The sequence below is a fragment of the Falco rusticolus genome, chromosome 7 (assembly GCF_015220075.1).
Source record: "Falco rusticolus isolate bFalRus1 chromosome 7, bFalRus1.pri, whole genome shotgun sequence".
NCBI classification, from domain to species: domain Eukaryota; kingdom Metazoa; phylum Chordata; class Aves; order Falconiformes; family Falconidae; genus Falco; species Falco rusticolus.
Window position 1 is genome coordinate 31,671,463 of NC_051193.1, and position 12,915 is coordinate 31,684,377.

General features: G+C 39.1%; 1 protein-coding gene across 5 annotated transcripts in view; it reads right to left on the reverse strand.

Annotated features, from left to right (window-relative positions):
* The window catches only part of SLC38A6 (solute carrier family 38 member 6), a 53,934-nt gene that overhangs the window by 32,545 nt on the left and 8,474 nt on the right, over positions 1-12,915 (reverse strand). For 2 of the 5 annotated variants that reach the window (XM_037394689.1, XM_037394687.1), the window contains exons 1-5: positions 12,714-12,889; positions 11,885-12,006; positions 11,052-11,125; positions 6,771-6,823; positions 3,780-3,819 (exon numbers count right to left, since the gene is read on the reverse strand). In XM_037394689.1, the coding sequence (XP_037250586.1) occupies positions 3,780-3,819; positions 6,771-6,823; positions 11,052-11,125; positions 11,885-12,006; positions 12,714-12,860 (436 nt within the window). In that variant the 5' untranslated portion in view covers positions 12,861-12,889. Of the gene's footprint in view, positions 1-3,779; positions 3,820-6,770; positions 6,824-11,051; positions 11,126-11,884; positions 12,388-12,713; positions 12,890-12,915 lie in introns of those variants that run through there. The other 3 variants (XM_037394690.1, XM_037394692.1, XM_037394691.1) reach the window with 3 other exon arrangements.

A 12,915-nucleotide genomic window follows, 5' to 3' on the forward strand; every position in this document is an offset into this window, starting at 1 on the left:
CCCAGAACTTCCCTGGCAGAAGAGGGGGAAGGGCTGCATGACGCTGAGCCACGGCTTTGGCCCACTGTGCCTCATCCATCACTTCCTAGAAGCACAACACTATTAAAACAATAGCGGGACTCCGTCCAACTCCAGTCGCTCCTGGGAAGGATTACATAAAGAGCCAGCGGAGCCATGGAACCGTGTTTTTGACAGAAGCCCCCCTCACTCCTTCTACACCTCCAGGCATACAGCTTCCCCAAGGACCCCCCTCTCTGAGGGCACAGGACAAGATCTGAAATCCTTCAAGATCATTTTCTGCACAGCGGGAAGACACGGGCCTTGGGCAGATCACTCAAACAGAAGGGCTGAAAGGAAAGGGTCAGGAGGAGAGGACGAACAAAGGGACAGCCTGTAGCACGCAATTTGTCAGCTTCTAGGATCTGCTTTGCAACCCCACAGACAGACCAACTCCCTCTTTCAAGAACAAGGCAGTCCACATGGAAACTCATCACCAGTTCTTTAGATTAAAGGGCTGCTGGACTGGGCCAAAATACTGACAAATGGAACAATACAAAAATGAGTAGCACTGGCCATCCCATTCAACCTTTTGGTTTCGCTTTATTAACAAATACCTATATTGCAAGAACAAGTACATATCAATGTAAGGAAAGCCAGACAAATATTCTCAGTTCAATCCCTCTAAGCTAAGAATTTGTGTATGTTCCATTAAGTCTTTAAGTCACAGTATTTAAGATTACCTTAATTTACATTTGGATATTGCGAAGTTAATGCATTATCCTGATGCATCCTTAGTTAATCCTTGGTACTTAAATGGATTTTAGTATTTGATTTGTGTTACCTTACATTTACGTAACACAAAGTGTTTCAAAAGACTATTAAAATTCTGCAAGGAAGTTGAATGCTCCTGTTAAAGATACATGTTAAAACTGCAAGCAATGTACTTGAAATTTACTTTTTTTAACCTTCCAAATTCCACATTTGACCAACCAGTGCTTTCCAGTAGCTGTACAAAAATCCTTTTTTATTTGGGTAGCCTGCTAGTAGAAAAATCAGCTCTCCTACCTACACAAATCTGTAAGTGTATGCAATTAGGATGTCAAATTCAAATTTGCACTTCAAGCTTCCTCTTTAAAAAAGCAAAGATGACAAATTGGAATGCGTAACTGTATTACAGCGCTCTCTCCACGACAAATGAATGTAAATCACTTCCACACTTAAATTATTTTTAGAAGTGATCAGACCAACCTTTAAAAAAGCCCAGACTAGATGCAGATAGTGACAATAACCCTAGTGAAGTTGCTTATTTTAATCACAAAACATCACTCATTATCTCATGCTCTCCAATCACTTTTGAAATAAGATACCATATGATGCAATGTACCAAGGTCTAATGATGAAGGAGGTAACAGAAAACAATTTTATTTTTAGCCTTACTCTGAAATTAAAGGCGTTGACAGAGTCTGGACGTCTGCCCAACAGGCAGGGTGCTCTAGTTCCTTCAAATGGAGGAGAAAAAACAAAAAGAGGGGAACACCTACCGAAGTGCACTAAGGGCAGAACCGAAATTTTACACTTCATTCCAGCATGGCTCCCATTCAGGACAAACCATGCTCCACAGTTTCATGACTCCCAATTAAAATCTGCTGAAGGACCAGAAAGGCAAGAAAAATTCCTTTCTAAGCATTTCTTCAAAAGTCAAGGCTCTGTGAAAGGTGAAGAGAACTCTTTATCCCTACATTTTTTTAAGAGCCCCTTAGCCTGCAGCATAGTCATCTTCAGAGACAATTCCTGACCCAGTGCTGCTCTGCTGACTTGAGCCGCAGCATCCCAAGATTCTGCCAAAGGCAGTTGTTAAGGAGAAAAATAACACAGCTGGGAGCTCTGCTCCCAAACAGAAAGCTAAATACTAAACAGAAGCTGTGATAGCTCCTTGCAATGACAGCACAATACATCTTCCATATGGGGAGAAGGTGCCAAGGAGGCCAGACTTGCAACCCATGTTTCCACAGATCACCCCCCCTCACAGACCAGGGCACATTTAGGCACTACTAACACCAAATTGGAGAAGGAAAGTCAGCTTTCTCTCTTCAGTGCATTTGAAACGAAGTCATCCTTGCAAGTGACCATACCAGGTGCATGAAGCATCTCAATGGAAGATACTGCCCTTGGAACCAGAAGCACCAAAAAAGTTTGGAAAGCTCCCATCTAAATGAAGCCACTGAAAATACTTGAAACAATTGTTTCAACTGCCAAAACCAAACTTTGCAACTAGTTAAAGGGAACACCACTGGTTGGCAAACCAGGCCCAACTTGTCAGCAAAGAAGGCCACTGCTGAAGACAGAGTAAGTAGTTTGATAATACCCAGCAGACACTAGTTTCAGGATCTAGAGTTACTGAGCTGAATTTTATTAAAAATGACACAGAGAAGGTTATGAACTGCTATGAGGAAGAAATGAGAGTCATATTTCCTTTGACCACACAGTCTTGTATGTGATCCCAGAGCCTCCAGAACCTGTACTGTGTATCCCTTCTTCTCTAGCACTGTTTATTTAGAGGTCCACTCAAACGGGAAAGGAAATTAAAAAATTTGTTCATTGCTACAGAACATACTCTAAAACCTGTATGAATAAATAATCCTTAATCTTGGAATATGTTCACTCTTGCCTGAAATTAATGCTTGGGGTTTTATAGCAATTTCAGTTAGACAGTTTTTATTATTGGAGCTTTTAATATAAGAAAAGATTCCAATTTTATCATAAAAGCAGTTATTTGGTCTAGTTCTAGGTCTCTGCATAGTGACAAAAAACAACAATCACTGAATTGTATGGACTTGACAGATAATGCTAAAGGTAAGAACAGCAGTGCTGGAACACCATTTGCTTCTGTCAGCATATGCGCACATGTGTATCTTCTTGGGGGTAGGGGACAAAGGAGGGAGCTTTCACCTCATTCCCTCATCTAAAAGAAAGTATCCAAAATATTTACAGTCGGAAAAAAATACTAGTGTTTAACAGAACACTTTTACGTTCAGACAATTAATTTCTAAGGGCACTAGTACTTGGTAGCTGTCAAATATGAGAACATACCCAAGATAGTTTAAATGCTTCGGCAATTTTTTAAATATAAAGACAGCTAGTGTTATTTTATTATACCTGTATCTCGTAGGTCATGCACCAAGGAAGACAAAATAAGAATAATGTAACTGGACAGCCCAGTATATGACAACACAGATTATCAGCCCACGTGATGAAAGTCAGCAAACTAAACAATACCCAACACCATTCACCCTACCCCCCACGCAAAAAACAAGATACTGAACTAATAAAAAAAGCTACCATTAATAAAAAACATATGAAACTTCATGGCTAAGTCAACGTTCAGTTGTTACACAAATCACTAAAATGCATAAGCAAGTTCCAACACCAAAAACCAAAACATATGATATGATAAAAGGTAGCTACCAGATGCAAACATAGAGAACAGTGGCGAGATCATGCTTCCTCAGCCCCTTCCCATTCCCACAGCTACAATGGCTGTGCTCCACATCCTGTGATGCCGTATCAGACGTACAATTCAACACCCCCAAGTCCCCCCATCTAACCCACAACTACAGCACTTTTGCTTAGCATGATCACATAAGCTTTTTCTTTATGCTTTCCGTCCTTTTAATCAGTCTCAAGAACGCTTTAATTACTGCCTTTTGTGTTTGTGGAGCTTTGTAGACTGTAGAGGTTATACTCCACTTGGTTAATATTGAGCATATGAAGTTTCTTACCTCCAATATTCTGGATAATTATTGTAGTTGCAACAAGGACCTATAAAAAAAAATTGATTTCTTTAGAAAGAGTAAGGATAACTAAAATCGTATGCCTATAGCAGTCATAAAACATATGTATTATCTTAAACAGACCAGATGTAGAAGCAATAACCAGTACTGAAAGGAAGGACATCTCTTTAGTGAAGAGTTTAACACATGGAAACCAACGCAATCTCAGATGAATATAAAAGCAAAAAATCTCCCTGAAAATACCACATTTTCATTCTAAGATGACAAGGTAAGTTGAAATGAAGCCTGTTCTGCAAAGGGTGAGGTTTTTTCCAAAAAAAAAAAAAAAAAATCACTGAAATACGTAAGCGCATTCTAACTGGCATCAGGTGAGCACAAAGGAAAACAATTATGTATCTCTGAAAAGACAGACAGCAGAGATTTGTACAAGCTACTTCCTCACTCCAAAAACCTGAGTATTTTTAACTGTCATGAATGTCATTATTCTTTTAAACTTGCAATTTAGATAGACCTTTCTTTAGTATCTGTGATTATTCATACTCGACTGATACGGAAGTAGAAATGACCACAGGCTATTCAAATATTTAAGCAAATCCAAAGAATTAACTTCCAACTGGAAAATCCTACAAGTGTCTAAAGTTTACCCAGTGTTTTCAGTTCAGTTCTTAAATAATATAACCATCTAGTACAGTTTTTCTTTTCACCCGCTGCAGCTCTTGATGTAGCAGGACCTGTCTACATGACTGCTACCATTAAGTCAACTTGGAAAAAATTAAGCCACAGTTAAGAGAAGAAAAACAGATTTGTACTTTCGAATAAAATCTGAAACCAGAGTTGCCATTTTTCCAATTGATGAGCTAGAAATTCATATCAGGTTTTAAACAAACTCAAAGTCAGTTTAAAAGTCACCAAGGGAAGGGGGGGGGGGAGAAAAGAAGAAAAAAATACGGTATCTTTGAGTTTGCCATAGATGGAAATAAATATTCATGCCTTTGAAAAGGGAGAATAAGCAATCTTCCAATATCAGAAAATCTCCAATCTCACAAATCTCAGAAAAAAACATGTTTGACAGGAAATCACCGTAAGGTTGAATAACTGCTCTACTTCGAGAGCAGTTAACCAGCAGTTTACTGTCAGCCTAAGATGCCAGCTCAAGCAAGGTAGTACTACTATAAAAGCAAAGAAAAAAAAAAGCCATGTCTGCCTGACTGAAGTGCGGTGCTTTCAGGACAGGATTAGAATTCAGAACGGTTGTGGTAAACTACTGAAGTCTAAAAACCAACAATATCAGTTAAAAGCAATGCATATAGGAAGTATTCCTATGGATCTAAAATACAGGACCTAGGAGTTACGAGATTGCAAAATAGAGAAAATAGTTTCAGATAACACAATCAGCAGCACAAAGCACCCACAGAAACAGCAAATCTTGCTTTGGGACATGGTGCAGGCCATTTTCTACCTAAAATATAGGTAATAATTACATTTCTTGTCATGGTCGAGTTCTCAGCCAGCTTACTGTGCTCCATTTTGCAGGCAAGGTTCAAGAAAGGTGTATAAATATCAAATGTACTTCAAGAGAGAAAGGTAAGTGTTCCAAAAAACGTCAGCTCATCAGGAAAACTTGGTGAACTTTGGTTAATTGTTTTATAAAAACAACAGCTTCCTAACCTAGAAATATTCCAGTGCTCTCCATGCACACTGAAATTAAAAGACCAGATGATTTTTAGCCCAAATTATTTAAACTGAAAATTATGAAAAAGTTTGAGGGGGAATAAAAAAAATTAACTGATGTTGACTACATAATGAAGCTGTGAAATCTCCTTCATTTAAGCTTTTCAATAACAGATTAGACAAAGATCTGCCAAGAATGGGTTACGTATGTTTAGCCCTGCTTCAGAGCAAAGGCAGACTAAATCACATTTAATATCTCCTTAAGATCTACATTTCTATGACTTCTGCATCTAATGGCTTGTGGTTAATGCATACAGAACAGCTCCTGCAAACAATAATTTTATTTCATACCTTACTAATATCAAGGTTTATTATCTCTTGAGGTTGATCACATCTTAACTTTGATCGATAAATATTGATCCTCACAGACTACTCTCGTATCTGCTTATTAATGCAAATGGAATTCTTACAAACACCCAATAGCTCAGATTTAATTCTCAGTGACATTATAACAGAAGAAATTAGACTCTAGTCTATTAACCAGAACTGATTTTTTTTAAAAAAAAGGGTACGTTGTTTCAGTAAACCATTAAAACCGCACTTCTGTGTGGTAAAATCTGCTTTTAGTATCATACACAGAACACAGAACACAGATGTTATAATATTAAATGTGGAGTATTCACAAGTAGTATTTCCTGTGCACCCAGTATTACAGGACAACATTATCTATTAGGAAAAAAAAAAGATTCAGTACACACTACTAAAAAGGCAAGGCTTACGTTTTGGTTAGTCTTACACCAAGAATGGCTAGTTCACTGGTGGGTTTTTTCCTTTGTTTTGCATCACGACGTAACACAACAACTAAGGAACGTTCATCTGAACAGTTTATTAAACAGAACAAAAAAATTAACATGCATATAAACAGCCTCTCATTTGTTCCTATTGTGGAAACTACCTAAAAGACAAACACTTATCTTAGATCTCTCTTAAATGCTAGAACACCAACAGTAAAACTTGCCTTTCTCTGAACAGTTTACAGCAGAAGTACGACAGGACTCTTAACAAACCTGAAACAGATTGCTGAGCCGACTTGACAACAATGCCAGTGAACATGTATTTGTACATAACACTAAAAAAAATGAACACACTGACAGGAAAGTATCACAAAATCTTGCATTTAAGGAACATCTACTTTACAGTTAATTAAAGTTTAGGCTTCCACAGACTAGACACACTAACTGAAACGTAACAGATGTTATGTCAGAAGCATGAGATCAAGAAGAAAAACACACGGTCAAAAATACTCACCTTTCCAGTTGATCCAAATGCAAACAGGCCAAGGTCTTCATAAGAAGTGACAGCTGTTAGTAAGAACAATAAAAAAAAACCCCAAAACAGAAAAAAGCTGAAATATTTATACCTTTATACCTTTAAAATCACTTGAAAGCTCTAGCTTTGCCTTTTTTCCCTTTTTAAATGAACATAATTCAGGACAGAATTTAAAAAAAAAAGGAGTATTTTATAGTATTTTTTATTTACAAAATAGCTTTTATATACACCTGTACTTCTGCTACAAAATACAGATATATGCTCAACCATTCAGAAACGCTCCAGAAACTCAATTTTAATATTAAAAATAGTAGTATTTTTTTTAATAATAATACATTAATGGCAAATTGCCTTCTCCCAAAGATTTTTCCAAGTAATATTATAGATGAAGAATTCTGAAGTAGCTTCAACGATTTAGTATCAGATATCCCCACATTTAATTTGTGAAGAGAATACACTTCTTTTTTTAATGAAGATAAAAGAATCCATTTTCATCTTTCTATGAATATATACATCAATCACCATCTTACCAGCAGTTAAAAATTCAGCACTATTTATTTTCAAGACAGCTGAAGGTAAACTCCTTCCTGGGATGAAATCTATTATTAAAAAAACCCAAAACCAAAACACACTCAAGCAAAACAAAACAAAAATCCTGCCCTTACCTGCACCTGACTTACATAATCACATTAAAATAGCCTGTGGTTTCCTGTATGCTTTTGTTGAGTTTTAGATGAAGCTCACTTCTAATATTGCTGGTAATTCAAACCAATCCCTTCTCATAAAGAAGGAAGTCATATTAAAGTCTTTCATTGTTGCTCTGTATTTTGTTATTAGAAACTCAAGCAATATCAAAAAGATTAAAGTTTTCTGAGAAATACCACTCACTTTCTCCATATATAATAAAACGGTCTGCAGTTGTAAATGCCTCAAAGGGCAAAAACAATCTCAAAACCCACGTAATTTTATTGTCACACCGCTTGCTTTCTCTTCCTTGGTTCTACTTGGTGCACTACTGGTTCGACTCCTGTCACATCTTAATTTAGGGCCCAGCCCTGCGATTTGAGCTGCTGGGGGCAGACCTTCACACCTGAGTGAAGTCCCACTGAAGTAAATGGAAGGAGACATGGGAGACAGGCGATTTATAGAGATCAAATGACAGGACTGGAGCCTCTGACTGCCAACTGCCCAAGCTCAGGCAGTTTTATTTCACTAAAGTTCTGCACACAATCAGATCAATATTCCGGGGGGGGGCGGGAAGGAAAAAAATAAAAAAATCCCCCACATTTCCATTACATTTTTCATATGATCTTCTCAAGGGCAATGTTTCCTGTTCTGCTCTACTAGGGACATCAATATGCTGTAACAACATCAGCTCTCGGCATAAACCTGGATTAATCTCTTACAACTGCTATTACACTGACACAAGTTATATACAGATATAATTAAAACCAGCAGTAAATCTTACTAGATTTTACCCTGTATTTTTCATAGATTTCTATTTATAAAATTGTTGATCGCAAAAAAAAATAATTTTAGAAGACCATTTACAATGGCATAAAAAACCCAGAACCAAAACACAGTAAAATGTTAAACATATTTAGCAGAGTTGGTTTTACCACATGGGAACAAATACACAACACACACATATGAGGAGTTACCAACAAAGAGAACAAAACTTTCCACACAATTCCAAAACAGCAATATGAAACCTTAAGAATATTTTCTGTAGTAACTTTTCTCTGTAATCAATTTAGCCCTGTGAATACTGGGAAGTCCTAATACTCAAGACTACTTTTGCAATTTCAAGAATATATAGAAGAAAATACTAAGAACAATTGATATAAAGATAAGTTCTGCCTGTGGTTTGATTTCTGTTACATTATTAACATTAAATGGAAATCATCCGTTTAAATGCAAAATGAAATTGGCAAGTATAGTAGGAGCAATACTTATGACCAACTCATAAAATGAAAAGAAAAACAAGCCACTAAACTTCAAAGTACATCCCACATAAATTTCCAATTCCTCTGCTTTACAGAGTAAGCTTAGCCTTTTGTCAGCCTCATCTCCAAAAAAACATAGGTCGTACTAAACACCAGGAGAAAACATTGTCTAAACTAACGCAAATCTTAACACCTGACATGAGGAAATACTGTGGGGTTTTTTGCCAAGCCTTTTGGTCTACACAAATAATTTGATTTTGTCGAAGTCCAGACCAACATAATTTAAAAGTTGAAGACACTTCTTTATTTTTAAATTACAAATGAAATACCTGTGCTTAATAAATCCTGGTCTGTCTTTAGAAAGGAATATTGGAACTTTCTCTCCAGAAGGTATTTTATAGATCAGCTCTTTCCTAAGATTACTTTAATGATTTGAATACCTGAATGAGTAGTTTACAAACACTTTCACAGGTTTTTCTTCTTCTGCCTTTAAATTTTTCTAGCTCATCTTTTAATAAAATAACTAAAATTTCTTTCCAATTCATTGCCATGGATTAAGCTTAAAACTGTAACATGGTTCACAAGTGCATGTAGGTTTCATCAAGAAAAACGTTCAATTATCTGCTTTGGAAGCAAACGTACACAGACTTTACTTTGTTGAGGCACAACAGGTCATATTTCTCACTTTTAAAAGGCAACATTCCAAGGAAAAACCTGGAATTTAATTACTTCAATAATTTACAAGAATTATAGAAAATATAATCAGAGAGAAATCTTACTTTAAAAAAAATTGAAACAGAAAGCCGTAAATCCAGCAAACATTTCTAGACATAGTTCTGGTGCTTGTACTACCTGTCAGCATTAGGCGATAACTAATTATTAACTGTAAAGTGCTGGTTTCAGACAAGAGAAATACTTAGTCCTGTCACTTCAGTGGTATTCCTTGCTGTCGGTTGTGCGTATTTTAAAAAATGCGTTCTCAAGGTGGACTGCTGCCTTTGGTCAATAACTGAGGAATGAAACCATTCCTGTATATTGGGTCTAAGTTCCTAACAACAAAACTTTTCTTACTTCTAAAAGTTTAAAACCTTAGTTTTCCCCTCTCAATAGCAGTTCTTTTGCAAGGATCTCTTTGATTGTTATTCAGCCAGATAACAACATAATACCACTTAGTGTCTATGCAATACAGAACTTTTCAGCTTCAAATAACAGGCAAACAAAGATCAAATTACTTAAGTTCCCCCTTTTTTTTGCTTCTTTACAGCTACTTATTTCAGGTTCTGGTTCCTTTATAACAAGCAGAGCTCCAAGAGGAGAAAGAAATTACCACAGACTTAGTCCCAGATCACCAAGCAGCCAACAGTATCAATCATAAAAGTAACCCTACCTCTGAAGAATATTTTTTAAGAATGTATGAAGAAGATCGCTCAACAGGTGAAGACAGGAGCAGCAGATCTAAGAAGAATCAGGAAGCAATCATCTGAGACCAAAGCTAGCTACAGAAAACAAAGCCAGTAAGGAAAGAAGTGGAAGCTTTCTCCCACCACCTTTGAAAAGAGAGGAAAACAGATGAGAGGGAAACAATAACCAGGTGACTGAAAGAGATGGAGATTTCTGGCTATAACTGGTATCTTTGTGTATGATAAGTCAAGAAAATAGTCAGTTGTTTCAGTATCAATTAAAAGAAACAAAATAAAAACATTAGCAGATTAGATTGCAGATACTAGAATCTACTGTTTGAACATTCTCAAAGCAGTGTAATTTTGAAGGACTGCAACGTGACTACTCATTCAGTGTCAAAAAAGCTGTAAACACCTACATCTATAAAAGTGCCACAAGAATTACAACAATCCACTACGATTACAACACCTGAAAGGTATCCCTTTCAAACCATAAAGAAAATATGTATTACAAGTAGAAGATTCAGTGTCTGCTATTTTATTGCTATTAAGCCTTCACTGAAGGCAACCACACACACTGAAGTAGCACAGCTCAGCCAGCACCAAAATAATTTTGCTACAGAAATACAGGATCTATCTTTTTGGAAAGATGAAAGAGGCATTTTGAAAAAATTAAAGCTGAAAATCTAGAAACTGGTCAGTCTGGCACTGACTTTTCATAAGAAGTTTCCAAACTGTATTTTTAAATGGCAAATAGTAATCATTAAAAATGTTAACTATTTCAACATCAGTGAACCACACACAGCTATCTGTTTACATGCTGTTAATTATAGTAATTATACTGGGTCATGTCTTTGTGATATAGGTGAGGAAGTATTTCAGAGATCGCTGTTAGTCAAGTCCTCTTCACTTACCAGTCTGGGTGCACATACTGAGCAGAAGAAATACAGAGTAAGTCGCAAGGCTGGCAACAATCAGCAGCAAGATACTAAAGAACACAAAATACTCAGTTACAGCACTTTTACAGTACCATACACAATCTATCTTTCAGAACGCTACTTTTGCAAGAAGTAAGCTACCACAAGACAATTTCCTCATTTTTATGGCTTGTATCTGCAGACTATGGTTCATATGGTCTCTGACCTTCCCAATACTTGAAGTTCCGCTTCTTCTTACATTGTTCATCAAAGCAGATTGTATACTACAGAGTAAAGGCCTGATATATGAATTACAAAGAGGATATAAACACAGGAGTTTGTATACATACACACAGACAAATATGCATCTTCTAATGAAATAAATCTAATGCTTAGAAAATGGTAAAAATAACATTTCTGATGACCTTGGCCCTGTTATCCATAGGTCAGCATGTACAACATGCAGAAGTGCAAACAAAAGCACAAGTGGATTCACATTTTTCAGTAACGCAGCCATCCTACTCTAGAAGGCCCATTACTGGAACTAAAGGAGATAGCAGTTTGGGAATGTAAATTTCAGTCTATTAGGAGTAATGGCCAAAAACTTGCCACCATGTGGCAATTTAATGCAATATCTGGGCAGTACTTACGTTAGGCCAGATTTGGATGACTAAACCAGAGAAGGAAGATCTTATTCAACAATGCTGAAAAGCACAAGCTATTTATTTCTTCCTCAGCTTTTGCACAGGAGTCTTAGTAATCAATTTTTGTTCCATTTAAAGCTACAAGCTGAGTTTAAAAATAGGTGTACGTAAAAACCAAAAACTTACCTAAACCCCATGATCCCTGTGTTGGCCATAGCATAGGATAAGCCAAGTATCCCACTTCCCATGATGGCATTCATTAAATTAAATACTGAGAAACCAAAGGAAGAACCACGACTAGGAGGATTCTGTAAAAAGGGCAGAACAAAGTACAGTTAGTGCAAGAGGTGTCTTGGTCTTTCACAGGCGGAAATTGAAGGGAGGGGGAGACAGTCAACTTTTCCTTCCCTCATTAGTAAATCTCTTTTCTCGTTCTATGCCCACGCAAGCCCTCGTGCACACACAATCACACGACGCTGCTCCGTAAGGATCTCAAGACGCCTACAACTCTGAGTACAGGGATAGCAGAGCGCAACCAGCGAGCGGCTAGATGCAAAGCTCGGAAGCAAGCAGCCCCCGGCCCTCGGAGGGGCGAGCAGCTGGGCAAATGGCAGCGGTTCAGCAGTCGAGGACCGAAACGGGCCAGAAGCGGCACCAGGACCAGCTGTTCAGCTTCAGGGGCCCGGCGCTGCCCCGCGCCCCCCAGCCCCCGCCCGGACCCTCCCGCCGCCCTCGCCAGGTACCACCCCCCGGGCGCCGTCCCGCACGGAGCCGCCCCGCAGCGCCCGCCCTCCGCCGAGCTCCATCCACCCGCCCGACCTTCGAGCCCGAGGCCCCGCGCCCCGCCGCACTTCTCCTCACAACCGAGCGCGGCCGGGGCAGCCAACCCCGCAAGCTCCCGCCCCGGGAGCCGCCGCGCCGCGGGCCCGCGCTGGGGGAAAGCGCGGGAAGCCGAGTCCGCCCCGCGCTGCAGCCCCCTCAGGGCGCTCCCCTCCCCGCCGCCCCTCACACGCACGCTGCCCGGCGGCGGCGGCAGCAGCGGGGCGGACTCCCCGTCCTCGTCTGCCTCCTCCTCCTGCTGCTGCTGCTGCTGCTCGCGGGCGGACAGGTACCAGCCCCGCTCGGCCAGGAGCCGCCCGGCCCCCCGCTGCGCCGGCGCCATGGCACCCCGCGCCCCGCCGCCTCGCCTCTGAGGGGAACGCCGCCGGGGGGCGGGG